This window comes from Taeniopygia guttata, chromosome 9 (genome assembly GCF_048771995.1).
Source record: "Taeniopygia guttata chromosome 9, bTaeGut7.mat, whole genome shotgun sequence".
Classification (NCBI taxonomy): domain Eukaryota; kingdom Metazoa; phylum Chordata; class Aves; order Passeriformes; family Estrildidae; genus Taeniopygia; species Taeniopygia guttata.
Genome location: NC_133034.1, coordinates 11,574,260 through 11,600,763, shown reverse-complemented (window position 1 = coordinate 11,600,763; position 26,504 = coordinate 11,574,260). Strand labels below are relative to the sequence as shown.

General features: G+C 34.9%; 1 protein-coding gene across 8 annotated transcripts in view; it reads left to right on the top strand.

Annotated features, from left to right (window-relative positions):
* XRN1 (5'-3' exoribonuclease 1) overlaps window positions 1–26,504 on the top strand; it is a 40,972-nt gene that overhangs the window by 11,745 nt on the left and 2,723 nt on the right. For 2 of the 8 annotated variants that reach the window (XM_012575552.5, XM_030280841.4), the window contains 31 exons: window positions 253–342; window positions 499–655; window positions 995–1,114; window positions 1,806–1,975; window positions 2,776–2,896; window positions 2,989–3,087; window positions 4,162–4,265; window positions 4,773–4,904; window positions 6,148–6,310; window positions 6,452–6,565; window positions 7,049–7,147; window positions 7,305–7,420; window positions 8,271–8,417; window positions 8,731–8,820; window positions 9,752–9,887; window positions 10,611–10,667; window positions 11,329–11,461; window positions 12,495–12,564; window positions 13,611–13,836; window positions 14,496–14,597; window positions 15,252–15,347; window positions 15,575–15,689; window positions 16,213–16,277; window positions 16,667–16,777; window positions 16,955–17,080; window positions 17,388–17,544; window positions 17,852–18,027; window positions 18,242–18,355; window positions 18,436–18,553; window positions 19,571–19,722; window positions 19,921–25,485. In XM_012575552.5, the coding sequence (XP_012431006.4) occupies window positions 253–342; window positions 499–655; window positions 995–1,114; window positions 1,806–1,975; window positions 2,776–2,896; window positions 2,989–3,087; window positions 4,162–4,265; window positions 4,773–4,904; window positions 6,148–6,310; window positions 6,452–6,565; window positions 7,049–7,147; window positions 7,305–7,420; window positions 8,271–8,417; window positions 8,731–8,820; window positions 9,752–9,887; window positions 10,611–10,667; window positions 11,329–11,461; window positions 12,495–12,564; window positions 13,611–13,836; window positions 14,496–14,597; window positions 15,252–15,347; window positions 15,575–15,689; window positions 16,213–16,277; window positions 16,667–16,777; window positions 16,955–17,080; window positions 17,388–17,544; window positions 17,852–18,027; window positions 18,242–18,355; window positions 18,436–18,553; window positions 19,571–19,722; window positions 19,921–20,211 (3,967 nt within the window). In that variant the 3' untranslated portion in view covers window positions 20,212–25,485. Of the gene's footprint in view, window positions 1–252; window positions 343–498; window positions 656–994; window positions 1,115–1,805; window positions 1,976–2,775; window positions 2,897–2,988; window positions 3,088–4,161; window positions 4,266–4,772; window positions 4,905–6,147; window positions 6,311–6,451; window positions 6,566–7,048; window positions 7,148–7,304; window positions 7,421–8,270; window positions 8,418–8,730; window positions 8,821–9,751; window positions 9,888–10,610; window positions 10,668–11,328; window positions 11,462–12,494; window positions 12,565–13,610; window positions 13,837–14,495; window positions 14,660–15,251; window positions 15,348–15,574; window positions 15,690–16,212; window positions 16,278–16,666; window positions 16,778–16,954; window positions 17,081–17,387; window positions 17,545–17,851; window positions 18,028–18,241; window positions 18,356–18,435; window positions 18,554–19,570; window positions 19,723–19,920; window positions 25,486–25,827; window positions 25,979–26,504 lie in introns of those variants that run through there. The other 6 variants (XR_005981323.2, XR_005981324.2, XM_030280839.4 and 3 more) reach the window with 6 other exon arrangements.

The following is a 26,504-nucleotide window of genomic DNA, read 5'->3' as shown; positions in this document are numbered from 1 at the left end:
CCCATGTCAAAAGCAGAGAACACATGGCAGAGTACTACAGTGGTGATGATTTTGCCTAATGCAACAAGAGCTGCAAATCAAGTTTTCTGTAATAAGTATTTGAGGAACAGAGAGGAAATTAATCTAGAAAATCATGGTATTATTAGGTTCCCAAAATATTCTGTCTTCATCCCTATGTACAAGGTGCTAAGTACTTTTTATATACCAGTGAAAATGAGAAAACTAATAAGTATCTTTCCTTTTTCTTTTAAGTGCCTTCTTAGCTGATCAAGCTGAATGTTATGTGCAGGCAATACAATGGATTTTGCATTATTATTACCATGGAGTTCAATCATGGAGCTGGTAAGAAAAAACATGAAATGAGAGACTTCTGAAAGATAGAGTGGTATCTCACCTTCTATGCTGGAAACATTTAGTGTAATTTGGTTTGTTTCTGATCTGTGAACACTGCTGTGCTCTAATTAAGTTGTGTAACTTAGGGGGTTTTTTAACCTGCAGGTATTACCCTTATCATTATGCACCTTACCTGTCAGATATTCACAACATAAGTGAACTCAAAATCAAATTTGAACTTGGAAAACCTTTCATGCCATTTGAACAGCTTCTTGCTGTACTTCCAGCAGCTAGCAAAGATCTGCTACCTAAATGTTACCAGGTAAGATATAGAATTAAATTTCATTATCTATCTACTGCTTGCTCAGTGTCTGCTTTATTTTATTTTACTCTATTCTTGGTGTTTTTGCATGTCTTATTAATTAAATTCTGTCTCTGTCTTTTAGGTATATGAAATATGCTACTTGAGACTATATGTAGTGCATTTGTAAAGTTAGTAATAAATACAAAATTTTACATTTGCTAAGCAATTTCCAGTTAGGACGGTTAAATGTTTCATTCCTGTATAGCATTAAATTGGTTTTAAGACAAGCCTTCCTTTGTCTCTTCCTACAATTAGTGCTAAATTGCTTTTGATGTCATCTCTATTGTATTTTCCTAGCATTTGATGACTAGTCAAGACTCTCCTATTATAGAATATTATCCACCTGATTTTAAAACTGACCTAAATGGTAAACAGCAGGAATGGGAAGCTGTAGTATTAATCCCATTTATTGATGAGGTGAGTTCTTTCAGCATCTGCTGTCCATAAAAGCTGCATTACAAAACTTCTGAATTTCTTAATTTATCAACAGTTAGACATGCAATTAATTGGATGTTTAAATTAGCACTTGATAAGATCCCAGAAAAATTAATGTTTGCTGCTTGAAGAGTAAGTCTAGATTAAGTTACCACAAGTAAAGTTAAATTAGGTGGCAGAAGTCCTAAGTAATGGCTGTGGACTTGGTGTTGTTAATGTTTTTAATCAGGTATTCAAATATTTTAGTTTGGTTTCTTTGAGAAAAATATTCTGTTCCTATGTACATATAAAAATAGTGAACATCTGTAGGAAAAATAAAATAAACACTTGGGGAAAAAAAGTATTTTTACAGTAAATCCTTCACATGTACACCAGTACTAGGGAAGCATTATGGAGAGCAATAAAATAGTACTTTGCTCTTGCATATAGGATAACAGTATTAGACAAGGCTACCTTTTGGAAACAGGCTTGCAGAAAGGTGATTATTCTCTAAAGCCATTCCATGGTAATTGTTCAGAGAGCATTTTTATCAGGGACATGGGGAAGGGTGAGGCTGCAGCTGGACAATGAGAACATAGTGCATCTGGATTTCTTGGGTTACTTTCCCAGTGTAGTTTTTTCTGTGCTAATTTTTGTTGGCAGTTTCAAATGTGCTAATTCCTCTAAAATTTAGAAACGACTACTGCAGGCCATGGAATCCTGTAATAAGGGCCTAAAAGAAGAGGAGAAACGAAGAAACACTCACAGTGCTTGTTTGATGTACTGGTATGACAAAGATGCTGAGTTCCAGTACCTGTCACCATGGCCAGAGAAATTCCCTGCAATAGAACGATGTCACACAAGGTAATGCTGGCGTAACTATTTTAGAGCAGGCTAAAAGTATTTGGTGGATTTTTATTAACATATTAACCAAACCTTGCATATGCCGATATGTAGACTGAGAAATGAAAAATACTGAATTGGATGTTGCCTGCTTTGGATGGTACAGTAAAGGTATTTGTCCCTTCAGATGTTACTTTGCAAAACAGATGAACCAGTGCAAAGTTGTCAAGAACAAACCAGAGAATGACTAAACTTTGTATCAGATATCTGGCACAGGTATCGGATGAACAGTGATCATTTACTAGCATGCTAATTCCGGAGTGTTTTTTTTTTTAATGTAAGGATTTGGATCCAGTGCAGAGAATTAAACACAAATTTGTTTTTCACCTTCTTCTCACTGAAATTAGCCAGCTTTATTTCACACAAACTGAAGATGAAATGGAAACATAAGCTTAACATTAGTCAAACTTTAAAGCAGTGTAGAGGAGGAATGCCTGTTGCTGGGTTACAGTCGGTAAAGAGTGGACAGTTATGAAGATGAGTGATACCATGTGGAACCATTGCTAGTTAGAATTGAGTAATTACAATTATTTAAAAGACTGAGTTTGGCATATATCCTGAAGTTTTGGTTTTTTCCTAATGAACATCCTCTCTGCAGCAATAGCATGAGGTTTTTTATAATCCTTTCTATATATTCCAAATGACATCAATTAGTTGCTGGAAAGCAAAGGGTTTGTCAATTAATGAGTGAATGAGTAATTATTTTTTCTAAAGCTGAAGGTCAATCTGCACTAGCAAATGTTTTGCCACCTCTTTTTCAGGTATAAAACAATACCTTTGAATGCTTGGCACGTAGAAATAACCCACAATAAGATAACTAAAATCAACAAGAGTGCATTATATTTTTGTGGATTTCCTACTTTAAAGCACATTAAACATAAGGTAAAAGATTTTTCTTTTCCAAAATTTCAATTGTATGTAGTAGATAACTATGTAAGAGCTCAAGTTTTATGTGCTGTTTTGGTTTCACCTAGTTCTACCTTAAAAAAAGTGGTGTCCAAGTGTTTCAGCAAAGCAGCCATGGAGAGAACATGATGTTGGAAATCATAGTTGATGAGAACTCAAAGGACCAGGTAAGCATTCAGCTCCAAAAGACCAAAACCAACCAAAAAAAAAGCTCCATAGCTGGACAAAAGACTGTTAAGAAGTCTGAATTTGTTAAATGGTCAGATTTGAGGTTTTAAAATTTCTGTGGTAAACAGTCTAGAACTTTGATTATCTACTAAAATAATTTATCATTTTCCAGACTTCACAATATGAAATATCAGTGTCCTTAGTTGAGTTTCTGGCCTTTCTCTGTGGTAGCATTTAGAGGTTCTTGGGTAAGGAGCTGGTGGCTAATGAGTGGTATAAATGCATTGGAACACTCTCCAGACCAGCAGTGTTTGTCTTTTGTCTAGCTGAAGACATGACCACTTGAAAAGAAAAAGTGTTTCCTTTTAATCAGCAAAGCAGACTCAATGCCTTCCACTCTAATGAGGCTTTTTGATAGCGGGATTAGAGAGAAGAGTCAAAGTATCAAATGACAAGTGCAGAACAGAAAAAAAATCAGAAATAAATAAGGGAGAGAGGAGGAAAACAATATATTATATGATATGATATTACAGTAGAGGGATAGGGAGAGTACATATTCAAGATACATGGCAAGGAAAATCAAATAAGCCCAGTTAATATATTAAAAAATAGAGACTTGTTAGGAAAAAACAACATAATATGAGGCTGAATTTACAGATGCTAGTAAGCTGTGGGCGTAAATATTCTTCCTTTTTTTCAGTGTGATATATAATAATATCATTCAAAATACTTTGGTAATCTTAAATGGTCATTTTGTTTGTTGTGTCCCAGAGACACAAATAGTTTTAAGTGATTTAACAAAAGAAGTACTTAGCAAACCTATATGAGACATACAAATTATCCCAGGTCTTCCAAGTAACACACACAACATGTTGAAAGCCACATTTTTAAATAGGGATTATGTAATCTGCATCAAATATATTTTAGTAAGATAAAAAGAGTTTTTTATTCTGCAAGAAAATCTATGCTTTAACTACTGTAGTTTTTATTGCAAAAATAGCTTGAAAATACTGTAACAAAAATATTTTAATATGTTAAACAATTAGTAATAAGACTTCTGGGTTTTTTTTCAGATGGTAGAAAATGTTGCCAGTTCAGTACTTGGAAAGCGAGTTTTTGTTAACTGGCCCCACCTTGAAGAAGCCAGAGTTGTTGCAGTATCAGATGGAGAAACTAAGTAAGTTTTACCTGATATGTAGTTCTTTGTTTTCTTATTGTTTTTTTTTTTTTTTCCAATTAAGTTCCTTGGCTGCACAGAAATTTTGATTTTATTGTAAAACTAACAACCAATTAGTCCAGATGTAACAAAGGCTGCTTGGTGAAAAATACTTAACATTATTCTGAGGTTTGGTTGCCTCTATAGCGTTCTAGTTTTTCACTGTTTTGTTATAGATGTAGAAGCCTGGGAGAGCTCCTTCTTAGTTTTGAGGGAAAAAGGCATGCAGAGAAATCCACACAGTGAACATTTCTATACAATCCTCCTTTATGAATATAACATGTACTGGTATTTTTTATTAAAAACATGCTGTGTGGCCCATTGTGGAAGGGATCGAGAAAAATTATGCTGCAAATCTTCCACATCCTTATCAAGTAATTTCTAACTATTTTCAGTCTTGCTCACAATTGGTTATGTCTAGGTTAATCTTCCTTGGTTAAATTTCCTATCTGTCATAATATTCTCAAGGTTTTTTTTGGAAGAACCACATGGCACACAGAAGCTTTACATGGGAAATGCAGTGCCCCCAACTAAAGTGGCTTATGTTGGAGATAAGGAGCAAAGCATGTGGGTAAAAGAAGTTCAAGGCATTTCAGAGCAGTAAGTAACTTCAAAAATTGAAGTGTAGCTTTGCATTTTATGTCTTGGCTGTGTTTTGTTCCTGTATTACAGACCTAAGTAGCACAGAAGAGTTGCTGCATACTTGATGATAAAGGTTAATCAAGTCTACTTAAATTTAAAACAAAATAAAATTGCTGATGTTGAAATTTCAGAATATATGAAGTCTGTTCTGAGGTAACCAAAGTTAGATGCTGTTACAAAAGAACTCTAAAATGAATGAGTTTCAGTATTTATTCTCCCTCTCAATTTTCTGTTCTGGTGTTAGCAGTCTTCAGTTGAAGCAAGTATGTAGAATGAAGTAATACACAATCAACTTGCAACTCAATTAGCTTAGCTTTGTTAAATTTGAATACAGCTCTTGCTCTTTCCGAGTGTGGGTGCTCAGTAGACTCTAAATGAGATACAGTAGTTTTGATGCCTTCTTGCTGGTCTTAAAATCACAAGCCAGACACAGTTCTATAATAAAAAGGGCTTACCTTTCTAAGGATCCTTAGGTGCACAGCAGGCTAGATGGAAAGCACCTGAAGATGCACCTGGACCGTAAAGCACATACAATTTTTATGTGTTTAGCCAATTAGCATAACTAACAAGAATCCCCAGTTAGAGACATACTGATGAGGTAATTCCCTCTCAGTTCAGCCCTTTCTGAATTCCTCTCCCCCACCCACCCTTAGACAGGAACTAAACTTTGTTTATGAAAACGTGTCTTGAAGAGCTGGTTTCAACCTTGGTTTCCCAGAGAATCTGACCTTGGACCTCCCACTTGGAGCTGCCAAGGAATTTATTTTGTCTTTCTGTCTAACAGAGTAGGTAAAATGCTAGCTATGAATACTGTGATAGGCTAGAGAGCTACAAATGTATATGTAAATATGACAGAGAGTATATGAGAGCAAAAAGGCAAAAATCAATCTGGCGCCAATTTGGCATTTCATTATCTGTCATTTAAGTAAACTGATTTAATTACCCCTAGCCTTCCACTGTAAAGATTAAATGTGCTTAAATTAATACTGAGCTCTGTAGTGATGGCTGTGCAACAGTGGGTAAGCAGTTGGTTAAGCCAATTATTTTGGGTGGTATTTGTAAAATAAAAAGAAAACTATTAAGAGTCCTCTTCTAAAGAGGGTTTTTTATTTTATTTTATTTTACTTCAATAAATTAATTCTACCCTCTTGGTTCAGTTCTATTTATTGTAATCAAGCTAAATGTTCTGTTTTGCATTCAGGTACCAGAGAAGGAAAGGAATAATTATCCATGAAACATCAGTAGTTGTATATGCTCAGTTACTCACTGGTAATAGATATCAACTAAACCAAAATGGAGAAGTTTATTTGGAGAAGCAGTGGTCTAAACAAGTTCTTCCTTTTGTTTACCAAACAGTTGTCAAGGTAAATATACAAGTTCAGTGTCTTCTCTGAATTATTTCAGACTCAGACTATGTTTTAAACTAAGTGTCTATTTATATTAACTTTGTAATTATTCTACTGGAACTGAATGATATTTAAGATTACCATGTCTCTTTCATTTAGGATATCAAAGCCTTTGACTCTCGTTTTTCAAGCATCAAAACTTTGGATGATTTGTTTCCTCCTGGAAGTACAGCCTTCATGCTGGGATCTCCTTACTACGGCTGCATGGGAGAAGTTAGTTCCAGTAATTTCATAATTTTTCCCTGTAGATTTTTTCTTTTTGCAAACATAAAATAATCTAAGATGTTGTGTGACAGTAGTGGCCATTTGCTAGCTGAAATTTTTAATCTAGGATTTTCTTGTGGTTTAGTTTGAGAAAGAGAGGAATCTTTTGTTTTCCCTGTTCTTCTTGCTTGTGTAAGATGAAAAAGCAGAACTTGAATGCAGGATTTATTTTCTTAGTTCTTTGGGATAATATATAAGGTTCCCATTTGTGTTATTTTCAGTCATGTATGTATTCCTTTGGTTTAATGCTGACTGATTGTCTCTTTGAGGAAGCAAGGTACAGGTCGAGGCAAGGTGATGAATCCCAAAGCATTTCTGTGCCTACTGCAGCAAAATTGTTGATAAAGTAGAACATGAGGTGTGTTATCCAAAGACTGCTGTTTTTAAATAGCACTTTTATAGCACTTCTAACCTATGGTGTTTCTCTCCAAGGTTCACGATTCACATGATGTGATCCCAGAAGGCAGAATCCGGGTAGTTTTTAATATTCCATGTGAACCCCAGCTTGATACTTTAATACAGAACCAGCATGTGAGTGCTTCTGCTCTTCTAGTAAAAGCTTAAACAATGTATCAAATAGATTTTGCAGTGGTAAATGTCTTTAAAAAGAGATGTTTCCATTTCATTCGTCATTTGTATAAAAAATCCTTTAGACATTGCCAATATGTTTTGTTTGTTTATTTTAAAGAAATATTCTGTGAAATACAATCCTGCGTATATTTTGGCCAGCCGTCTTGGAGTAAGTGGATATCTTGTCTCCAGATTTACAGGGAGTATCTTTATTGGAAGAGGATCAAAGAAGAAGTAAGTTCTTTTTGTGAATTTTAACTGTAGAGAAGCTTCTAAATTCTGCTGTAACTCTACAGAATTTTTGCTGTGTTTAAGTGCTGTTTTTATCAAGTGTACGCTCTTTTGTGATTTGAAGCTTTCTTTAATGTGTATTTGCTGTAAACTAAGTTGATACGCAGTGCTTTTTTTCTGTCAGAAGCATGTTTTACATTTTTGTTCACTGGACAGTTCTGTTTGCTTTCATATTGTAGATAGACATAAAATTGACTTTCCTGGTTAGCTATTTGCAAAATCTAATTAGGAGTTTAAACTGACTTTGCCGTACTGAGAATAAAAACGTTGAATCAGTATCCAATTTCATTGTACTTATTACTGCTACTATAGGGAGATTAATTGTACCTGTAGCTTCTTTTCAGAACTAGTTAAGACTGTTTAAAATACATAAGGGAAGGAATCCACATAGTCCTGTGAATGTCCAAATTGTGGTTCCTCTCTAAAGATATGATTGATGGATGCTTCAGCATCTTCTTGTGATCGAATGTGTACATTTCTTCCTGATGGATTCCAGAAGGACATCCTTCTGCACCTTGGTAAATGCCAGGTTGATTAGATCTCAGTTAAGGAAGAAATGTAAGATACTTCCTACCCTCATTTGCAGTGAAGTATAGGCACACAGGGGGACAGCTAGCATAGCACAGCTTTTGGTCTGTGGCATTTACAGCTGACACAATGTTAACAAGTCAACAATACAATGAATTTAATTTTTCTGTGATTTAAGGCCATAAATGTATGTTTATGAGGGTTTTTTTAATGTATGTAAACACAAATATATATTGGAAGTTAATGAACTTTTTCTTATTTCCAGTCCTCATGGTGATCACAAAGCAAATGTGGGGCTAAACCTGAAGTTCAATAAGAAAAATGAAGAAGTTCCTGGCTATACTAAGAAAGTTGGAAATGAATGGATGTATTCTTCTGCAGTAGAACAACTACTTGCTGAGTATTTGGAAAGGTAAATTATTGGATATGAGCTTCATCCAAATTACCTATCTTTGTATCAATGGTTGGAATTTGTCCTCTGGTTACAGATCTTCTAAGAACAATGAGTTTGTTTCTTTTATTCCAGTGTTGTATTCTGGGATAGAGTAATTGTATTAGCAGCTTGCCTTTGGAAAATTAGCAGTATGATAATAAATTAAGTCAAAAATAACCCATCTGGACTTCACAACTTTTGAAGCCCAGCAGAGTTAATTTTGATGGAGTTTTTTTGTGCTTTATGCTGATGTGAAACTAAAGTTATTTTCCATATATTTGGGGGTTTTTAGGGTGCCTGAACTATTTAATTATGTAGCCAAGAACAGCCAGGAAGATATCTGCTATGAAGATGACATTTGGCCTGGAGAGGATGAGAATGGGTAAGCCATGGTCCTTAACTCTTCCCTACAATAAGGGGAATAAAGACTGACAGTTGTGAAATTGGTAATGATCGTGCACTGGCTGCTGTGTAACTGAAACCTTTCTGTTCCTCCAGTGAAAACATTATTTGAATGCTGTGCTTTACAGTCATGGAGTCCAAGTTTCTGCCAGACTTCAACCTTTAGTACAGTAAATGAGAAATATCATTTTCTCAGTGGCTATTTCATAATTTTTGCTTTTAAAATACACTACAGTAAGCATAGCTATGACTAGTCATAAATAAATTTTTTTTAAATAACCAATAATTGTGGTAATTGTCTAAGATCACTTGGAATTTGAAAAATAAATCTTACAGAGGTGGAAGTAATTTGCACATTTTTAGTGTACATTTACATGGGAGAAAAATAGCAACCTTGGTTCCAGACACAGTATGGCAATTTTAAGAAGCTTTAGTTATTAGACAATAAACCAAATCCATGAGCTTCAGTCAGTAAATCTACAGGACTCTTACCTCGTGATACACCAGTGTAGGGCTCCTCTTGTAGAAGAATCTCAGATTTTTTCTCCATTTTACCAAGAGTCTTCCCTTATGAAGTTCTTTCTTGCTGTGTTGCAAGAAACAGCTGGTCACAGAACCAATAATCACATCTTGACACAGTTTGTTGGTTGGATGCAAACTTGATTTGCTGAATGCTTTTAATTAATTTAATAATTTTTTTTCCCTGAAACAAAATTTTGTTATGGTTTTGAAACAGTACTGTATAAATTTGACTTTCCTTAAGTCATACAGAACCTTTAGATTCCATTACTTTATGAATATATACAATCAGTGTACCTATATGATAATACTTGACTGATTAAATTAGGGAGCATGATAAAATGCCTGGTTTATGCAGCTAAAACCTTTTATTCATGCCATTTTTTATTCAGAGCTGAGAAAGTGCAAGAAATTGTTGCCTGGTTAAAAGCACATCCTGTGTCTGCTTTGTCTCGCTCATCTTGTGACTTGCAAATTTTGGATGCAGCCATTGTTGAGAAAATTGAAGAAGAAGTAGAGAAATGCAAGGTACGCAGCTTGGTGTCATTGTGAGCAGGGGTGAATCAAAAGGCAGTGCTCATTATTTTTGAAGTTCTTGAATTTGAATAAGACAACTGAAGATTACTTGCCATTCCAAAGAAAAAGGATACAGAATATAATGTAAAATCTGGATTTGTAATATTATCTCGGAAATTCAGAAGAGCTCGTTATTAATCTTTGAAAGAAATTCATGCATTTAGGGGTGATTTATCAGCAATGGGACATACTCTGAGTTTTGCCTTTTGGTGGTTTTGTAAAGGGACAGGTATGAGTATATATCGAAAAATATATTGAAAGTACACTTTTTACGTGAAATCCCAGCTGTTCTTCTCTTGCAGTTTCTCTTCGGTTTGCAGAAAATTAGAAGGTTATTTTCTGAAGGCCACAGATTAAAAAAATGGCCAAAGAAATTACTAAAATAAAAGCTAAGGACATAACCAAATGAAATAATGGGCTCATTTTTTTGAAGTAACTTGCAAGGAAGTCTTAGAAATTTGGTGTGAAATCTGGATTTAGACAATTAACGGTTTGGTATTAAATCCAACATGTTTTAAAAAACTAGGTTTACTCTAAAGACTTCATTAAAGCTCTATATCATTATCTAAAAGAAACTTAAAGAATTCTACGTTATTTTTTCAGGAGTTCAGTTTTACATATTCTAGTGCTTGTTCCTACACTGGTTTGTAAAGAGTTTCTGTTCCTTTCCTTTAGCAGAGGAAAAGCAACAAGAAGGTGCGAGTAACTGTGAAACCCCATTTGCTGTACCGAGTAAGTGATGTGAATGGGTTGGGGGCAGGTTTAAGTTCTCCAGATCATATTTATTTTACCTAAGCTTACCAGCTTTAAGAGAATGGAATTTTGTGACAATATTGATGAAAGGGAACATTTTATTATGCCTTGTAGAAAATAATTCTGGAAACAGTAGTCTGTCTCTACAAGGAGAGAGAATTTCTTCTAACTACAATCTCTGTCATGTTGGGCACTGACTTCCAGGTTTTTTCTACCCTCTGCCCTTTATGCTTCTGCAGTTCTTACTGGCTCTATAATGAAAGCAAAATAAAATGTGCTTTCTGCTGTCTCTTTTCCCATGTTTTACTTTATATTCAGTTCTTCACATAAAACCAACTGCTCCTCTTGCCCATGTTACTGATACAGGCAGGTTATATGTGATGTTTTAGTTCTGTCTTAATTGATCCTCTTGATCAACTAGTTTACAACGCATTTTCAGGCAGAAGCAGTAGTGAGAGTTGCAAGGGGAAGAAAGAGTTTGCTTTGAATCTGGAGAGGGAAGGTTTTCATTCTTTTGGGGCTTTTTTTCTATGTTTTTTTCCCCAGAAAGTTTATAGTGTATCTCAGATATTGTTATAAATGCATTTTTATTCTAATTGTTATTGTTTTGCATACATTAATACAGTCTTTTGGTTGTCAGCCATTAGAACAGCAGAAGGGGGTTGTTCCAGATCGAGATGCAGAGTACAGGCTGTTTGACCGTGTTGTCAATGTCAGAGAGAACTTTTCTGTTCCTGTTGGTCTACGAGGCACCATTATTGGAATTAAAGGAGGTAATATTTTCTTCATGATTATAACTATATAACAGCTCAACTAGCAGTATGAAAGCAGGATTCAGGATAGTGTTTTATGTAATGGTGGTGAATACACATATTTCTTGCTATGAAGCATATGCAATTTGAAATGTTAAAAACATATTTACTGTTTTGACTAAAACCTACCTTCTCTATTAATTTTATGTGTTACACAGCTTTTATTTGAAAAAGAAATTACTTACCCTATGATCCTTCCTATATGAATTAGGAATTACTCTTTGTTTCTTCTTAATATGAAGAAGGCAGATCAGAAAAGGAACAAAATGAAGTTACAGGAAAATATAGGCAAAGTTAAGTGAAGTAGACATAAAACCAAGTATTAGCCTTAATACTTACATTGAACATAAGGCTTTATCAAGTACGGTTTGTCTTAAATAGTTGTACTTTGAATTTGTATTTTTATGTATTATTTATTTATATATAATATAATTATTATATTATACTTATATTGTTTATATCTATTATATAAACATTATATTTGTGAATTATTTATTTATACCATTAATTGGCACATATTTATAGCTTGTTTGACAAGAAGATTAACGATAAATCTGTTTCAAGAAGGATTTATTGAGCCCCACAGAGTGTAGCAGTTTCAGATTGAGTATTACAAATGTAATTTCAGTAGTTGCTTTCTCATTCAATTTGCATCTGACAATCTCAAAGAGACTAGAATAGAGTGCAGTTTTTAAAAAAAATATTATTTTCTCCATAATTCTTAGATGCTACTGTAATTTTGAAGGTGTATTAGTCTATGATTATGCAAGAAGTTAATATTAAAGCTGTTAGTTTCTGACTGCCTGAATGTAGAAGTGTCTTGCATCTCTTTCTGCCAGTTAATTTCCTGTTAATGAAATTACTCAGAAATTATTTGGGGGTCTGTTGTTCATTTTTGGTCTTTTCATTATTTATGGTATGACTAGTATAGGTAGATATTTACATAACATAGAGGGAGTCAATATAGAATGATGCTGTACTTTGTTTTCTATAGCTACTAGAGAAACAGATGTGCTCTTTGAAGTTCTGTTCGATGAAGGATTCCTTGGAGGCCTCACTATAAGGTTTGTGTGGCAGAGTTCAGAGTCAGTTCATGCTATTGGCATAGATGGCATGGAATTGTTGGCTTTGGTTTGGTTGAGTATTTTTAATGTCTCTTTTTGAAACTTTGTTTCTTGGCAGTGTTGGTCAGTTTTTATATTTTGTTTCTTTATTCTCTTTGAGTAGTGATAATTTTTTGTGAAGCATGTTACATTGTAGAAATGCTCTTCAGGCTTTTTTGATGTATAAACTTCTGACTTGCAGAAAGCAAATATGAGCCAGCAGAATAAGGCACTAGCTCCAGATGTCTTTCTATACAAAATATGTAGAAAATAGGTTCTCATCAGTATGTATTGAACATGTAGATTAAAAACTAGGCAGAAGGCATCTGTTCTTCTGAAGGAGGGACTCTGGACTCAGTAGTTGATACTTAGACACTAAATTCCAACCATTAAAAACCTGAACTGTTCTTCAGGAGGTGGAGGTGCTTTTGTTTTTATAAATGTGATAACTCTTCTGTATTGAAGTAAACACCTAAACTTCCAAGTGCTCAGATATACCCAGCAGGCTTCATTTTTACTGTTCTTTTACCTAAGGTTTTAATGATGGAAGTTAGCGGAAATTCTTCCCTACTACCTGCATTCAGCAGTCATAGCCCTTGCATGTCCTGTCACACAGATAATACTCAGTGTTCAGAAATGCTGCTTAACTTCTATTTGTAATTCTGCTACTGAACCTGAAACTTCAGTTTTCATTTCTGAAAAATAAAAGAATATTGTTTTCTGGTTCTTTTACAGAAATATTTACTACAGAACTGTGCTATAACAATTCACTCATCTTAAAAAATTTCTTTAAGCTCAGCACTGAAAGGTACAATATAACCTGAGTGTAGTGCTAATTACTGTTTGACAGCCAGAGGGCAAAGGGGAGCCATGGATTTCAGGTTGTCTGCAATGCTACTAGATTTCAATATTGCATAGTTTTCAGCTTCTGTTGTTCAAACTTGAGTCATTGTTCTTTGGCAATAATTGAACTGCATGAAACAACTATGGAATTCACTTTTCTCAAGGTGCTCACCTGCCAGAGGCTATCGCCTGCCCTCAAGTGCCTTAATTAACCTGTCTCATGGCAGTCGGTCAGAAATGGGAAATCAAAAGCTGATGGCCATAGTTAAACCTCAGCCAGCAGTGAATAACTACAACTCGTATTCATCTGATCTGTCATCTGTATGCTCACAAAAAGTGCATTTGGGAGGCCTCAACCATTCTCCTCGCTCCCTTTTTGTTCCTACTCAAGTAAGAACTTTCTCACATTTGTACAAAAATGTTTTTTCCTAGAATCTGAAATATTGACATGGTTATCTTTGTTGGTCAAAATAAAATTTAGTTTTTATGTCAATATATTAGAAGTAGAATAATTCTTATGCTGGAGAAATTAATAAATCTAATACTGAAAAGGAATAAAATTTCCGTATTGACAATGGTTTTGCTCTGAGTAACTCCAGTTGCTTTTCTGAGAGACAGATACTTAGTTCGGAGCAGTGACACCATATTTGTGTCAATAAATAGTGTGTCTGGACAGAGATGCCATTATTTTCTTAAAACTTTGATCCAATTAATGGTTCCTTATAGGGTGTTTGTCCATGCATATAAAGGGAAGACATTACTTCCCTATCAGTTTTGCATCTTGGTTATAATTTACTTTGAAACTACAATAAAGGACGAAAAATTACAGGATTTGAATTGAGTTTCTTGGTGGTTTGATGACACTTAATTTTTTTAGCAAGAGACTTCTTTAAAGAAACTTATCTTAATTAGTAACTTCATGTTGCTATAGGTGTGTTTGAAAATAGTTGTCTCGTGTTTTTTAAGTCTATACAAGAAAAAGTACCTCCCAAAAGAAAATGTAAGACAATGAAACATTTATGATTTTTTTTCCTCTCTCAATGATTTAGCAACTGAATGGAAGACAGCATTACAATCTCAGGGCTGAAAATCAGGGCAACTCTAACTCACCCCAGAAAGGATCATTTCTGAGTGGCAATCAGAAAAATAAAGTGAGTGTTCGGATTCATTTAGTATCGGACCCAAATGTCTCTGTTTTGGCCTTCTGTTCAGGGTGGGTGTCATTTTCTCATGATTAATAAATTGCTTTGTTTTAGTACATCAGATGTTTTAGTTCAGATACAGACTGGAGCAGAACTGCTCTCTGTTCTTGAATGAATATAATATAATATCCTGTGTTATCCTTGTTTAGATATTAGATTTTTTAAAGTGTTTTTTTGCATAGCTGGGCTTCAGTTCTGCGGTAACATACCTGTAATGTAATGAAGTAATTGAGCCTTGCTGCAAGACTTCACAAAATAAATCATTAATAATAAAATCTAAGAATACTCTCAGTATGAAAGCATGCTTTTGAAACCATTCTGAACTGTTATCTGACTTTCATTGTAGTTAATCATCAAACTAATCTCATTTCACTTTAATAGTGATTCTTGGTAAAAATTGTAACTGCAATCCACTACCACAGCTTGTTTCATAATTAATTACCTGCAGCTTGTACTAGTGTCAGTATGAAAATATCTGTCATCTGAGGACTGTTAAATTTGAAACTTGCAATTTCCAGAATATCTTGGTATATACTTAGCTGTTCAAAAGTTGGATTTATTGCTGCTGAGTTTGTTTGAGTTTTTGTTTTTTTCTTTTGTCAGGCACAGAGTAAGCAAGATGATGAATTCTGCAGCATATGGCAGTCATTGCAGAGTTCTGGGAAGTCTCATCACATTCAGCAAAACATGCATGAGCAGGTTTGTATAGAAACTTAAAACAGATCTCTGCATTCAAAATATGAATGTACTTCATTCCATACATCAGTTCATTGTATCAGAAAACTTCATGTTACAAATAAATCCTCTGGAGGAAAGTGGTGTTACATGGAGTATGCATAGCTCTGGAAAGGGGTAATCATAGGACACTCCTATGTAAATAATAGATATCCAGCTTTCTGGTTCAGCTTTAATGTTTGAACCCCTAGGGTGCAGTTCTACCTCAGGAAATCAAGCTCGGAACTGGCCATCAGTTTTACAAGCCAGGCTTCAATGACAGCAGCTTTAAATATCAGCAAAGAAAACAGGAGCCTTATAAAAAATGTAAGTACTACAATTAGAAACTTTGTTTAGGGGAACTACTTGCTTTATCTGACCTTCATTGAAATGTCTGAAGAGCTATTTGTTTTTTTGTAGTTACTGACAGGAAATAATTTATTACAGTTTTATAAACACTGTATTGCACTTGTTATTGTCAAATAATGTCCCTGGTGGGCATATTAGATTGTTCCACACTTAATCCTAAACCTTTTAGGCAAGTTGTTCTTGTTCTGTGTTCTGTTGACTTGCCACCCATCTAATATAAAAATCAAACAAAAAAACACGTGTCTTTAAAAATCTGATTGTGATCATATTTGTAGAATAGAAAATTAGATATATTATTGGATATACTTAATTTTATTTTATCCTAGAAGAAAAGCATACACCAAATGACCTATGAATTAAAATTAAACATTTGATAAAACCATTCAAATTAATGCAAATCTCTGTATGGAGTTACTAATTGTTTTGAGTCTTGACTGTTACAGCTTTTAAAAGCATTTCAAAAGAATGCATTCTTTTGTAGTTAAAGAAGATTCCAAAACTACAAGAGGTGAAAGTCAACCACATAATAAAATGTCAAACCAACAGGTAATTTTGTCTGTACTGAATTAATCTATTATTTTCTTTTCATTTCATTCTGATGTGATTTATCATTTTACAGATTTGTCTTTAATTGGCATTTTAGTTGATTCTTTTAGTCAGCAAATTTATTTTGGAGATTTTTTTTTCATTAGAGGTTTATAGACAGAATATGAGAGAAAGTGCATGAAATATGTGATGATACCAAACAACTTTCCTATTCCTGTTAGATTCTAAAAGCTATGCTGTAATGGGAAAACATAAATGTTAGGTGTTCAGTAAGCTGAAATCCTCTAAGAAAATTAGCTTGTGAAAGCTCTTTGCAGATGCATGTCTAATATGATTGTGTTATAATGAGTAATAGAGTATTCAATAATAATGGCTGCAATTTATTTCAGAATTTTGCAGGTATGAATAAGTACAATGTCAAACTTTTGAAGAGGAATGGAAGTCCCAACATGCCTTTAATTCAGAAGGCTGCAGTTGATGGTCCCTGCACAGGGGGGAAGGTAGGAATATCTGGATATCTGGTCACACTCTGAACAGACATGACTGTGACCTGCCCCAAGCTAAAAGAGGAAAAACTGAATGAGAATAAAATGAACCTCAAATGCATATACCCTTCCTCTTGCATCTGCTTGTAAATACACTTAGTTGACTTACCTTTTTTTCTTCTTTAATTTAAGAAGGACAATGAACTGGAAAGGCTTCTAGCTTCTTTGAAAATTTCCAAAGAAAATGAAGTGCAGACTTATTCCAAGGAATCAAGAGCTACAAATGAGGAACATCTATCACCACAGTCATTTGCTATGGTCTGTATACTGCAGGAATCATTACATTGCAGATTAGCATCTGTTCTCTTAGCATCAATGCTTCTATATAAAGAATCTCCATGAAACCTCATACTGCTTTTTAAAATGTAGTAATGATTTTTAATTAGCTATTCTCAGAGAAAATTAGTGCACACCTTTGTTTATGCTAAGATGCTGTTACCTTTGATAAAATATAACTGATTGGAAAATAAAAAGTCAGATTCTGTTACTAATTATAATCAATGTTAAGAGGTTCATATTGTCTGGATGCCAGCATGTTCCTGAGTGGTTTATTTTATTTTTAAAGAAAGGAACACAGATGCTTAAAGAGATTTTGAAGATAGATGGCTCAGATCTGCAGACAAGGAATGAAGTGAAATCACAAGTTAATGATGTTCCTGCTCCCTCTAGTAGACAGGATTGCCATGGAGCTGCTGTGCAATACAGACCAACAAAAAAAATGGGTATGTGTAACCATCAGCTCATAATTCAGAGCTTCACCTTGTAGTGACATTTTAGAACACAGTTTCTGCAGGATACTGTTTATCGAAATATAGTAATACAATTTCCATTTTTATTTTTAGTTCTACTTCTGTATTTGGATCTAAAACTCTCTTCAGCTTTAGTCTCTTGGTTTTTGTTAAACAATATGAAAATAACAGGAAAAAATCAAATAAGCCTTTTTTTTTTTTTTTGCTAATAACCAAGTTGCCATCCTTTTAGTTAAGGAAAGAATTGTGATACAGCTTTTTTTTTTCCCCCTTTTGTCAGCTGCTTATATGAACAAGCACAGCCCTGGAGGCCCCCAGAGCACACCAGCAATAGAAACTGGAGGTCACCCTTTCACTTGTCCACAGCCTGCACTATCAACTGTTTCTGAGCTTTCTCGTGTTTGTTCTCTTCTTGGAATGTCGCAACCAGATTTCTCTTTCCTAAAAACACCACAGGTAAAATGTTTTTTTCTGCAAAAGTACAAGTTCTCAACTTTCTAAAAACTGTTCTATATTAAATATTTAAACTGACCGCTGGAATGTATCTAAAAATAAACCTTAGCTCCTCCCTTTGTTGACTTTTTTTAAAGCAAACAAACAAATCTCTGCTTCTGTCTCACAGTTTGTTAGCAATACAAATTTCCTCAAAAATCTTCTCTCTTTTTTCTAGACCATGACAGTTTGCCACATAAAGCTGTCAAATGGTTTATTGGTTCACGGACCGCAGTGTCATTCCGAAGCTGAAGCAAAGGAGAAAGCTGCGCTTTTTGCTTTACAGCGTTTGGTGAGGATGTGAAAAATCTCTTCAAATCTTGGTCTCTGTGCACTGCATCTGTTGGTAAACCTCTGTTTCCTTGTTCATAGGGTTCTATAGGAGTAAACTTCGCTTCACCTCCACCTCCAGCAGTGTTTCCAAATTACCAACCACTAGGAGTTCCTGTACCGCCTGGATCAATTCCTCCAGTATTTGCACAGCCCCCTGGTAGGTGTTTGACTAGTACACATTTCAAACAATATCGTGATACGTTCTTTATATGAAAATGAATGCTTTCCAGAAAGCCCCATTTTTTGGTCTTCATGTGTGTACTTGCATGTCTAAACAGTTTTGAAAACAGTTCATGGCCCTCTTTGCATCAATGTTCATATTAATTCAGTATGAAGAATCATCTCTATAAATTATTTCTTTTCCTCAAGAATGTATTCATCTACTCAGTCTTAGATGCTTTTTCCATTTTTTTCCTTCAAAACAACAGTGATTATTTGAAAGCAGATAATCCCAGTCCAGAATTTGTAAGAAATAGCCTCCTTGATTTATAACATGGATTTTCCCCCATCCCATATAATTAATGTTTCTCCATGCAACACTTTTTATTCATCTATAACCAACTTTCACTGAAGTGCTACATCACAGTCCTCTTGTACACTGCCAAACATGAGCATGGTAAGTAGCCCCCCTAAAAGTTACTAGAAGTTCCAGTGCTGTTGTTTTGTGTTCTGGCTCCCAGTTGTTTTATATTTTACTGAAGTTCCCATCACAGCTAGGAATTAATGAGTCAGCACCACTGTAGCATTCTAGAAACTCCTACAGCAGCTGCTACATCTGTTTTCCATGGGGTTTCTTTGTGGTTGCTGTGTTCCAAAATGATGGCCTAAACTTGCAACTTTCTGCTGATACAGTTGGCTCAGCTGAAGATGTGGAGATCCTACATTATGTGCACTCTGGAATGCAGATATCATGACTTTAATGCTCTTAATTGTATTGTCATCTATGTGTAGTTCTGTTTGTTTGGGGGCTTTTGATAATAAATAAATACTTAGCTATTTTGAAGTAAATATGAAGCATAATATGAGTCTTTGCTGGAAGGATAAACAACATGCAGGCAGATGTAGTTGGAGTAGTCCTGGGCTCTTGGCAAGTTTGTGGGTTGTTTTTTTTTGTTTGGTTTTTTGTTTGTTTTTTTTTTGAGGAAAGAGAGCTAAAAGTTTCTTATTTTCGTAGCTAATATGATGCCTCCATCGTCTCACATGTTTGGTCCAGTGTCCTGGAGTGCTCCAGTGCCTAAGCATTATTATCCTGGTTCCTATCCAGGAAATGTGTCTCTTGCAGGAACTATACCAGTTGGTTCTCACAACCAGTTTATACCTCTGCAGGTAAGAGCAGCAGGTTTGTCTTCATATTGTATTTTTGTAAAAAAATGTGACTACAAATGAATTTGACAACACCCCATTGTGAAGCAGTATTTAGTATTAGAAAATTGTTTTTAAGATATGTATACATGTTTTCTGAAAGTGGAATATTTGCAGGTTTTGAGAATGCATTCTTTTAAATAATATTTATTTAATTTAAAGGTAACTAAAAAAAGGGCTGCTAGCAAGAAAAACTTTGAACTCAAGGAGTGTCAGAGTTCCCCTCAAGCTGCACCACTAAAGAATGAACAGCCAATGTCTTCTGACCACATTCAGCAAGATAGTTCTTCAGCTCCTTTAAAATCTCCTCAAGCTGCTCAATCCACTGTTTCATTTCAAGACAATGTGGCTACTCCAAGTGTTCCTCATAACAAATCAACACCAAACACTTCCAGCAAGCGAAAGCCAAGAAAACTGGCTGTCAATTTTGGCGCACCAAAATCTTCAGAATAAATCTGGTAGCTAGGTGTATTTTATCTTTAACTCTTTCCCCACTGTTATGTTCTATCATTTAAAAAAATCAGAAATCTCTATTAAAAAGACCAGCCACTTTAAGTATAATATAGAAGGAAATACATTTTTTTTGCTATGGTTTTCATGTTGTCATTAAAACCATAAAAATTATGTTAAAAATTCATTTTATTTTCACTTAAATTAGCAAAAGCCAGGAAATACTGAGTTAAGGTTGCCATGCCATCCCTTGTGCCTAGGTTTCTAAACAGTGGCTTACAGACAATATTGGGTGAGCAGCAATAATAGTGGCAACCTTAACTCAGGTTGGATGTGCTTTTTGGGAGGGATGTGGAACAGTAATAAGTTGGGCATCTAACAGTATTTAACAGCACATTTTGTATTCTAGCTTGATTTTAAATAGTGTAATAAGACAGAAGGTAAATATTATTTAAATGCAGCTTTTATATTGGCACTCCAGGTCCCTCTGAGATGAATCAGTGTAACTAAAAGCTAACTACAGAGAAACTGCCAAATCCCCTCTAAGTAAGAACTGCTGGGTTTTGTACTAGGGGGCAACAGCTTTACAGCTTTCAGAACATAGGTATTACTGTGTGTCTGGTATTGGAGTGGCAAAAACTGGTTGCTCTTGCACAATCTGTTCCAGGAGATCAATTTATAGGATGTATTGGATAAGAAAAATTTTATTTGCCAAGTAGAGATCCCCTTTGGTAATGTACATTTAACTTTTTTTTAATCTACCAATTTAATTGTTTTCTGATGATAAAATAACAAAGTTATCTAATATAGATGTGCATAGCCTCCTCAATGCTTGTGATAGCCTGATTTTTTTCTAAACTATAAAAATGGCCAGAGTTTGAAGACACCCCATTTTGCTGTATGGCTGTTAAAGTTATGTTTACTTAGAGTCCATTTCTTCCTCCAATAGTCTGTGCCCTGAAACCTTCTATATAGTAGGTTATTTTTTAATAACTAATGACTTTTAATATTTATTTTTTTCGTTGTGTGAGGGAATTTCTGTGTTGCAAAATTAAATTTTCAGGAAGTGCTATTGATTCTATAAGAATATTCAGGTGAAAAGCTGACTTGAATTTTTGGACAGAACTATGGGATTCTTTGTTCATATAGGAAAAAAAGAAGTCTCAAAAGTCCTTGTATTGTTTTTAACCCACATACACCAATCTTACTGACATTAATATAAAATATTCAGTCTAAGAAACAATTTGAAACCTCTGTTGGTGTCATTGATTAAATTTCATTTTTCATCTCTTCTAGAAAAAGAAGTATTTTTTATCTGAGGCCTAGGAACTAGAAATAAAGCAAACTTGAGTGATTTTGTTGCTTCTGAACTGGTTTCATTCTGGGACTGCGAGTCCATAGACTTTCTTTCATTTGTTTTTTTGCCTTCACTTCTTGGCGTAGTATGAAGTGTCACATTATTAATGTCTTATAGTGTTTTTTAATTTTCATTTCTCCAAAACAGTTGTTGGCTCAGCATTATTTGTAGAATAGCAGCAAGCCCTATAAAAAGGATCACAGAGGTAAAAGCAAGATTAAGGAATTTTTTTTTAATTTTGTATCAAAACTTGTGGAATAGTTTTCATATAGTCTTAAATCACATTGATTTTGTTGTTGTCTTTATAGTCATCTAGTCTCAAGAGGTTCAAAGCCATTTTCTGTGAAGGGAAGGTTCTATTTTTTGGGGTTTTTTTCTCATTAGCAACATGAGACTGATGTGATGCTGCCATGCCAATATTTTAGAAGTGATTATGTGACATTTAATTGGTCCATTGTATCTGTCTGAATGATCTGATCATAAGAGAAAATACGTATTTGAAAATTTCCGTGACAGAGATGAGGCTATGTTAGACTCTGGCATCACTGAATTTTGATGTGTCTGTACAGCCAATTTATGCAGATTTTTGAGAAAAAAAGTTATGGAGGATGCTATACTCTTACGTACCAGTGAACACAGCAATTTTTATTATACTTCAGATTAAGATTTCTGCTCCCTCTTCAAGTGGAATTGCTATATGTAGTATATTTAGGTGGTTAAACCCTTTATTCTGTAACTGCTGCATATTGTATTAGTCCCTGATTTGTAGTTTTTCTATTCTATGAAAGTGACTGCCTGGTGCCCAGTTAATTACAGTTTTACATGTCCTGGTAGATGTGACATCTGCATTGATCTCTGCCATGTCCCCTTTGATTTCCTGATTATATTTTTACCAGGTCATTATGTTTAGTTCATACAGATATAAATTTAGGCATTTCTTTTTCTCATAGATAAAAAGTATTTTCTAAGCACTGGAGTTTTTCATTAGATCTTATACAGAGCAGTATTTTACTAAAAATCCAAAAGGGAAGACTTTTATGTGCGCATTTTTGTAGTTTCTGATTTTTTTAAAATAACTTTTCATTGTTTATCTGCCAAGTGAAATGTTTTAAATTTGCATATGAATGGATACAGAATGTATTTTTTGTGCTGTTTAGTGTTAAGTGTGCATTTGCAGATTTTTAGCATGTAGTTGCACAAAGACTGTGCAAAGATATTTTGGAATATGAATATATGCTACACTGAAGGAAAAACATTCATAAAACTTAAATGCTATATAGAACTCTAATGCAATAGAGTAATTTTATAAACTGTCTGTGTCTGCTTGGATTAAATATTGAAACAAGAAACATGACCTATTTTTACTGTTTTATTTCTAAATACTATGTGGGAACTTGTGTATCCTCCAACCCAGAAGTTTACAAAATGAATCAAATCCCATGAAACTCAGTTTTTGTGATTCTCAGAAGCAGGACCTGCCCTCCTGACTGTTTCTTGATGGCTTTCAACTGTAACTGTGATCAAAATACGAAGTTTTTTTCAAAAGACTGTTGGTCACTTTGAAATGAAAAGCATTTAATATGATAGTGATCTTCCAAAAACTTTTTGGCCTTGTCACCAATTAAATTTAAAAAAACCCAACCCCAAAGAAAAGTCAGTAAGATTATTTTCCAGTAAGCTCAGTCCTAGTGATTGTTAACAACGTGGAGAGCCAGCTGCTGGCTGAGAAGCAGAAAATTCATGTCTTTCTGGCGCATTTTAGTGTGAATTAGCTTGTTTAAAGCAACCAGCATAAAGATTGGAGTACGCTCTTAGCATGACTAGCTGCTGCAGCTTTATGTAAGTGTGTATGCAACTTTGTGTTTCTGCACAGAACAAGTCTGGTTAGTGTGAACACTCAGGTCATATTGCTCAACTTAAAGACACCAAGATAATATCTTGTATTTCATAAATTGTCTTCAGATGATTAGTCAGTGAACTCTTAACTGCTGTTGCCCTGCATGGTGAGTTCTGCTATCTCAATATATAGCACTAAAGAAAACTCAAGCAACTTAAACAAAGAGATAACTTGAAAATATTACCAGTTATTGCAGAGTAAGTCTTGCATGGATGCTCCCATTCAAAAATCTCGGACTTTTGTTCAATTTAATTGAGTTGATCTGGACTAATATATAGATGACCCCTGAGGGTGAGGAATCTCAAAGGAGTAATTGTTACTTAAAATAAGGATGTTTTTAAATTCTATTTGCAATGTGATCTCCTTCAGTATTCCGTAATCAGCCTTCCTTACTACTGAGAGACAGTTATGTTCTTCTCTTTCTGTATCTGGAAAGCGGACACAGTGACATCAAGGGCATAAGGGCAGTCTGAATACACACTCTTGGCCAAAAGAATTCAAATTCAGGTGCATGAGGACCCTTGAATATTGAGACTGTAACTGATAAATGTTTTGAAGAATCTGATATCATGAGGTAAGTGGCTATTCTTTTTTAAAAGAGTCCATGGTTCCAACAACAGTTCCTTATTTCTGTCAATTTTTAAGTGGGTGTTTACTCTTATTTTTCTATAATTTACAAATTTCCTGTTTTATTTCTGCTTTAAAATACAATACAAATCAAAGGAATGGTCACAGTACCATCAAGTGCATATAGTAAACCTGATTCCTATTATTTGAAACGACAGAAAAAGCTTTCTTCATTAAAACTTTTCTTGTAAAATTTGGTCATTAGAACATCAGTGCATTGGCACACAATAATTCCTTAAGAGACATCCAGAGGATGATGGACACTGTCTTGTTAATACATACTTCTCTTCTCCAAATAGATATTCCTTAGGCCAAGTAAAATAATGGGCAAATAATGAAACATTAACAGAGTAAGTACACCAATTTTCACTTCACTTGCTTTGGTAGATAAATTCTTGGTTTACAACTTAATTGTCCTAAAGTCCACCTGATTTCCTGTCAAAGTTTAGTTGTGTTGCAGAGATGGCAGAAAGGAAGGACCAGTTGTGCCTCAGGCACAGTGCAAAACCTCATGCATGTGGGCACAGATTTGATATGCAATCCTCTAGTGATAATCCTGGATTAACCAGTCTCTTATTACTTGCTCCCTCTGGGTCATGCCAAACTGTGTTGCCACATTACAAACCTTATCAAGGAATTAATGTGATTGCCACTTTCCCCTGTGTTATTATTCGTAGTTCATCACGGAGTCCCAAGAACAGCTGGGTTGATATAGTTTGCATAAGTGTGAGGGTGGGATGATTTAGCAAGAATGGAACTCCTTAAGAAACATCCCATGGCTGCCTAAAGCTCAAATTACCCACAAATCTAACATGATTCATCAAGTGATGTCATTGCATGTGGTTCTGTCTGTTGACTTCGAGGAGAGTGGTAACTTCTGCAGGAGTACAGGAGGAACTAATAAGAAAGGGTCATATGATAAATTATTGCAGCAACATTTGCATAAAGATGATCATTTTAATTTTGGCCCATTTGTTAAGTTTTTAGGTGAGTCTTAATGAATGATGGATGTGGGCTGCACCAGCCAATGGAGCAACAGAATTAGTGGGCTTTTTCTTGTTTATGTGCAAACTGACAAAAGGCCCCACATCAACGCTTTCCTAATGTTACAACTTGTTAAAAAGCAGAGCTAAGTAAGTGGGTAAAATGGTAACTCACAGTTTGAGGAGCCAGTAGGAAGATACATGCACCTTGACCAAAAAAACAGCTGAGGAAGGGAAGATAAAACCCTCATGCATTACAAATTTTGGGTCTTGCTCTACATTATTTCAGTATCTAGAATCCTGTTAGCAGTGCCAGTGGCAAGTTTGATTCATAGTGGATGCCTTAGGTGAATGAAGATGCGCCAACACAACAGAAATGCACCTGAGAATACTTAATTAAAAAATAAAACAAACTAGTTAACTATTCAAAATACAGTTAATTTGGAAATTTTATTTAATAATCTGGTCCTAGAAAATATCAAGACAGTGTCAGGATCATGTTTTCTTTCTGGGAGTTAGATCTGCTGGGTCAGTGCCAGTTCCATCTCTCAAGGTCTCTTACATCATCCTATAAAGTCTATCTCTTGCTAACTGGAACATGCTGAATGTGATGACATTGCTTAAAAATATTCAATTATATTCAATATAAATCATGTTAGGGGTTTTGCTGTCCCCACTAGCAGTGTAGGATCTTCTTGACCCTGATGTTCTGCCATTTGGTTGGTTTTATTTAATGACTCTTTCCTTTGCTACAGCATTGTACAGGTTCCTGGAGTGCCTCCACTCCTTCATTTGGTTTGATAACCCAGTAAAAAATAAGACCAGCCACGCTTTCCAGAGAGCAAAGAAACTGAGGATTTCATCAGAGAAGGTGCAGAAGTACGGGACGTGGCTGCTGAGGTACTGGTATGTGGCCCCAGGTGTGCCAGCTCCCTCTCTGAGCAGTGATGTGGCACCCACATGCTCTCGAGGTGCTGGTATAGGTTATGTAGGCTTGTTACCAGGAAAGTGTCCATACATTTTCACTTCAAATTGAATGTTTCTTGCCTGTGCTAAAATGAACTTGGGGCTTTTGTGTATATTAACAGTAAGATTTTTCTCTGAGGGTGACAGAGGATTTGGATAGACAGAGTGCCTGTGTGGGAATGAGATGATTTATAACAGACCAGTATAAACTAACAACAAAGTCATGCATGGACACGCTCTGCACATATCAAAGCACATTTGTCTTTTATTGCATTAATTTTATGACATTACAAACAGAACAATAATAAATTTGTATTTCATAAGCCTCTCATAAATTAAGCAATTTTAATACATGCTGTCTATGACTAAGATTATGTGTGCATTGACACTTCACAAGTTGGTTCAGGTTATCTTTTTCCACACATCTAAGTTCTTTGTTAACATATTAAACAGAATTTAAGATCTG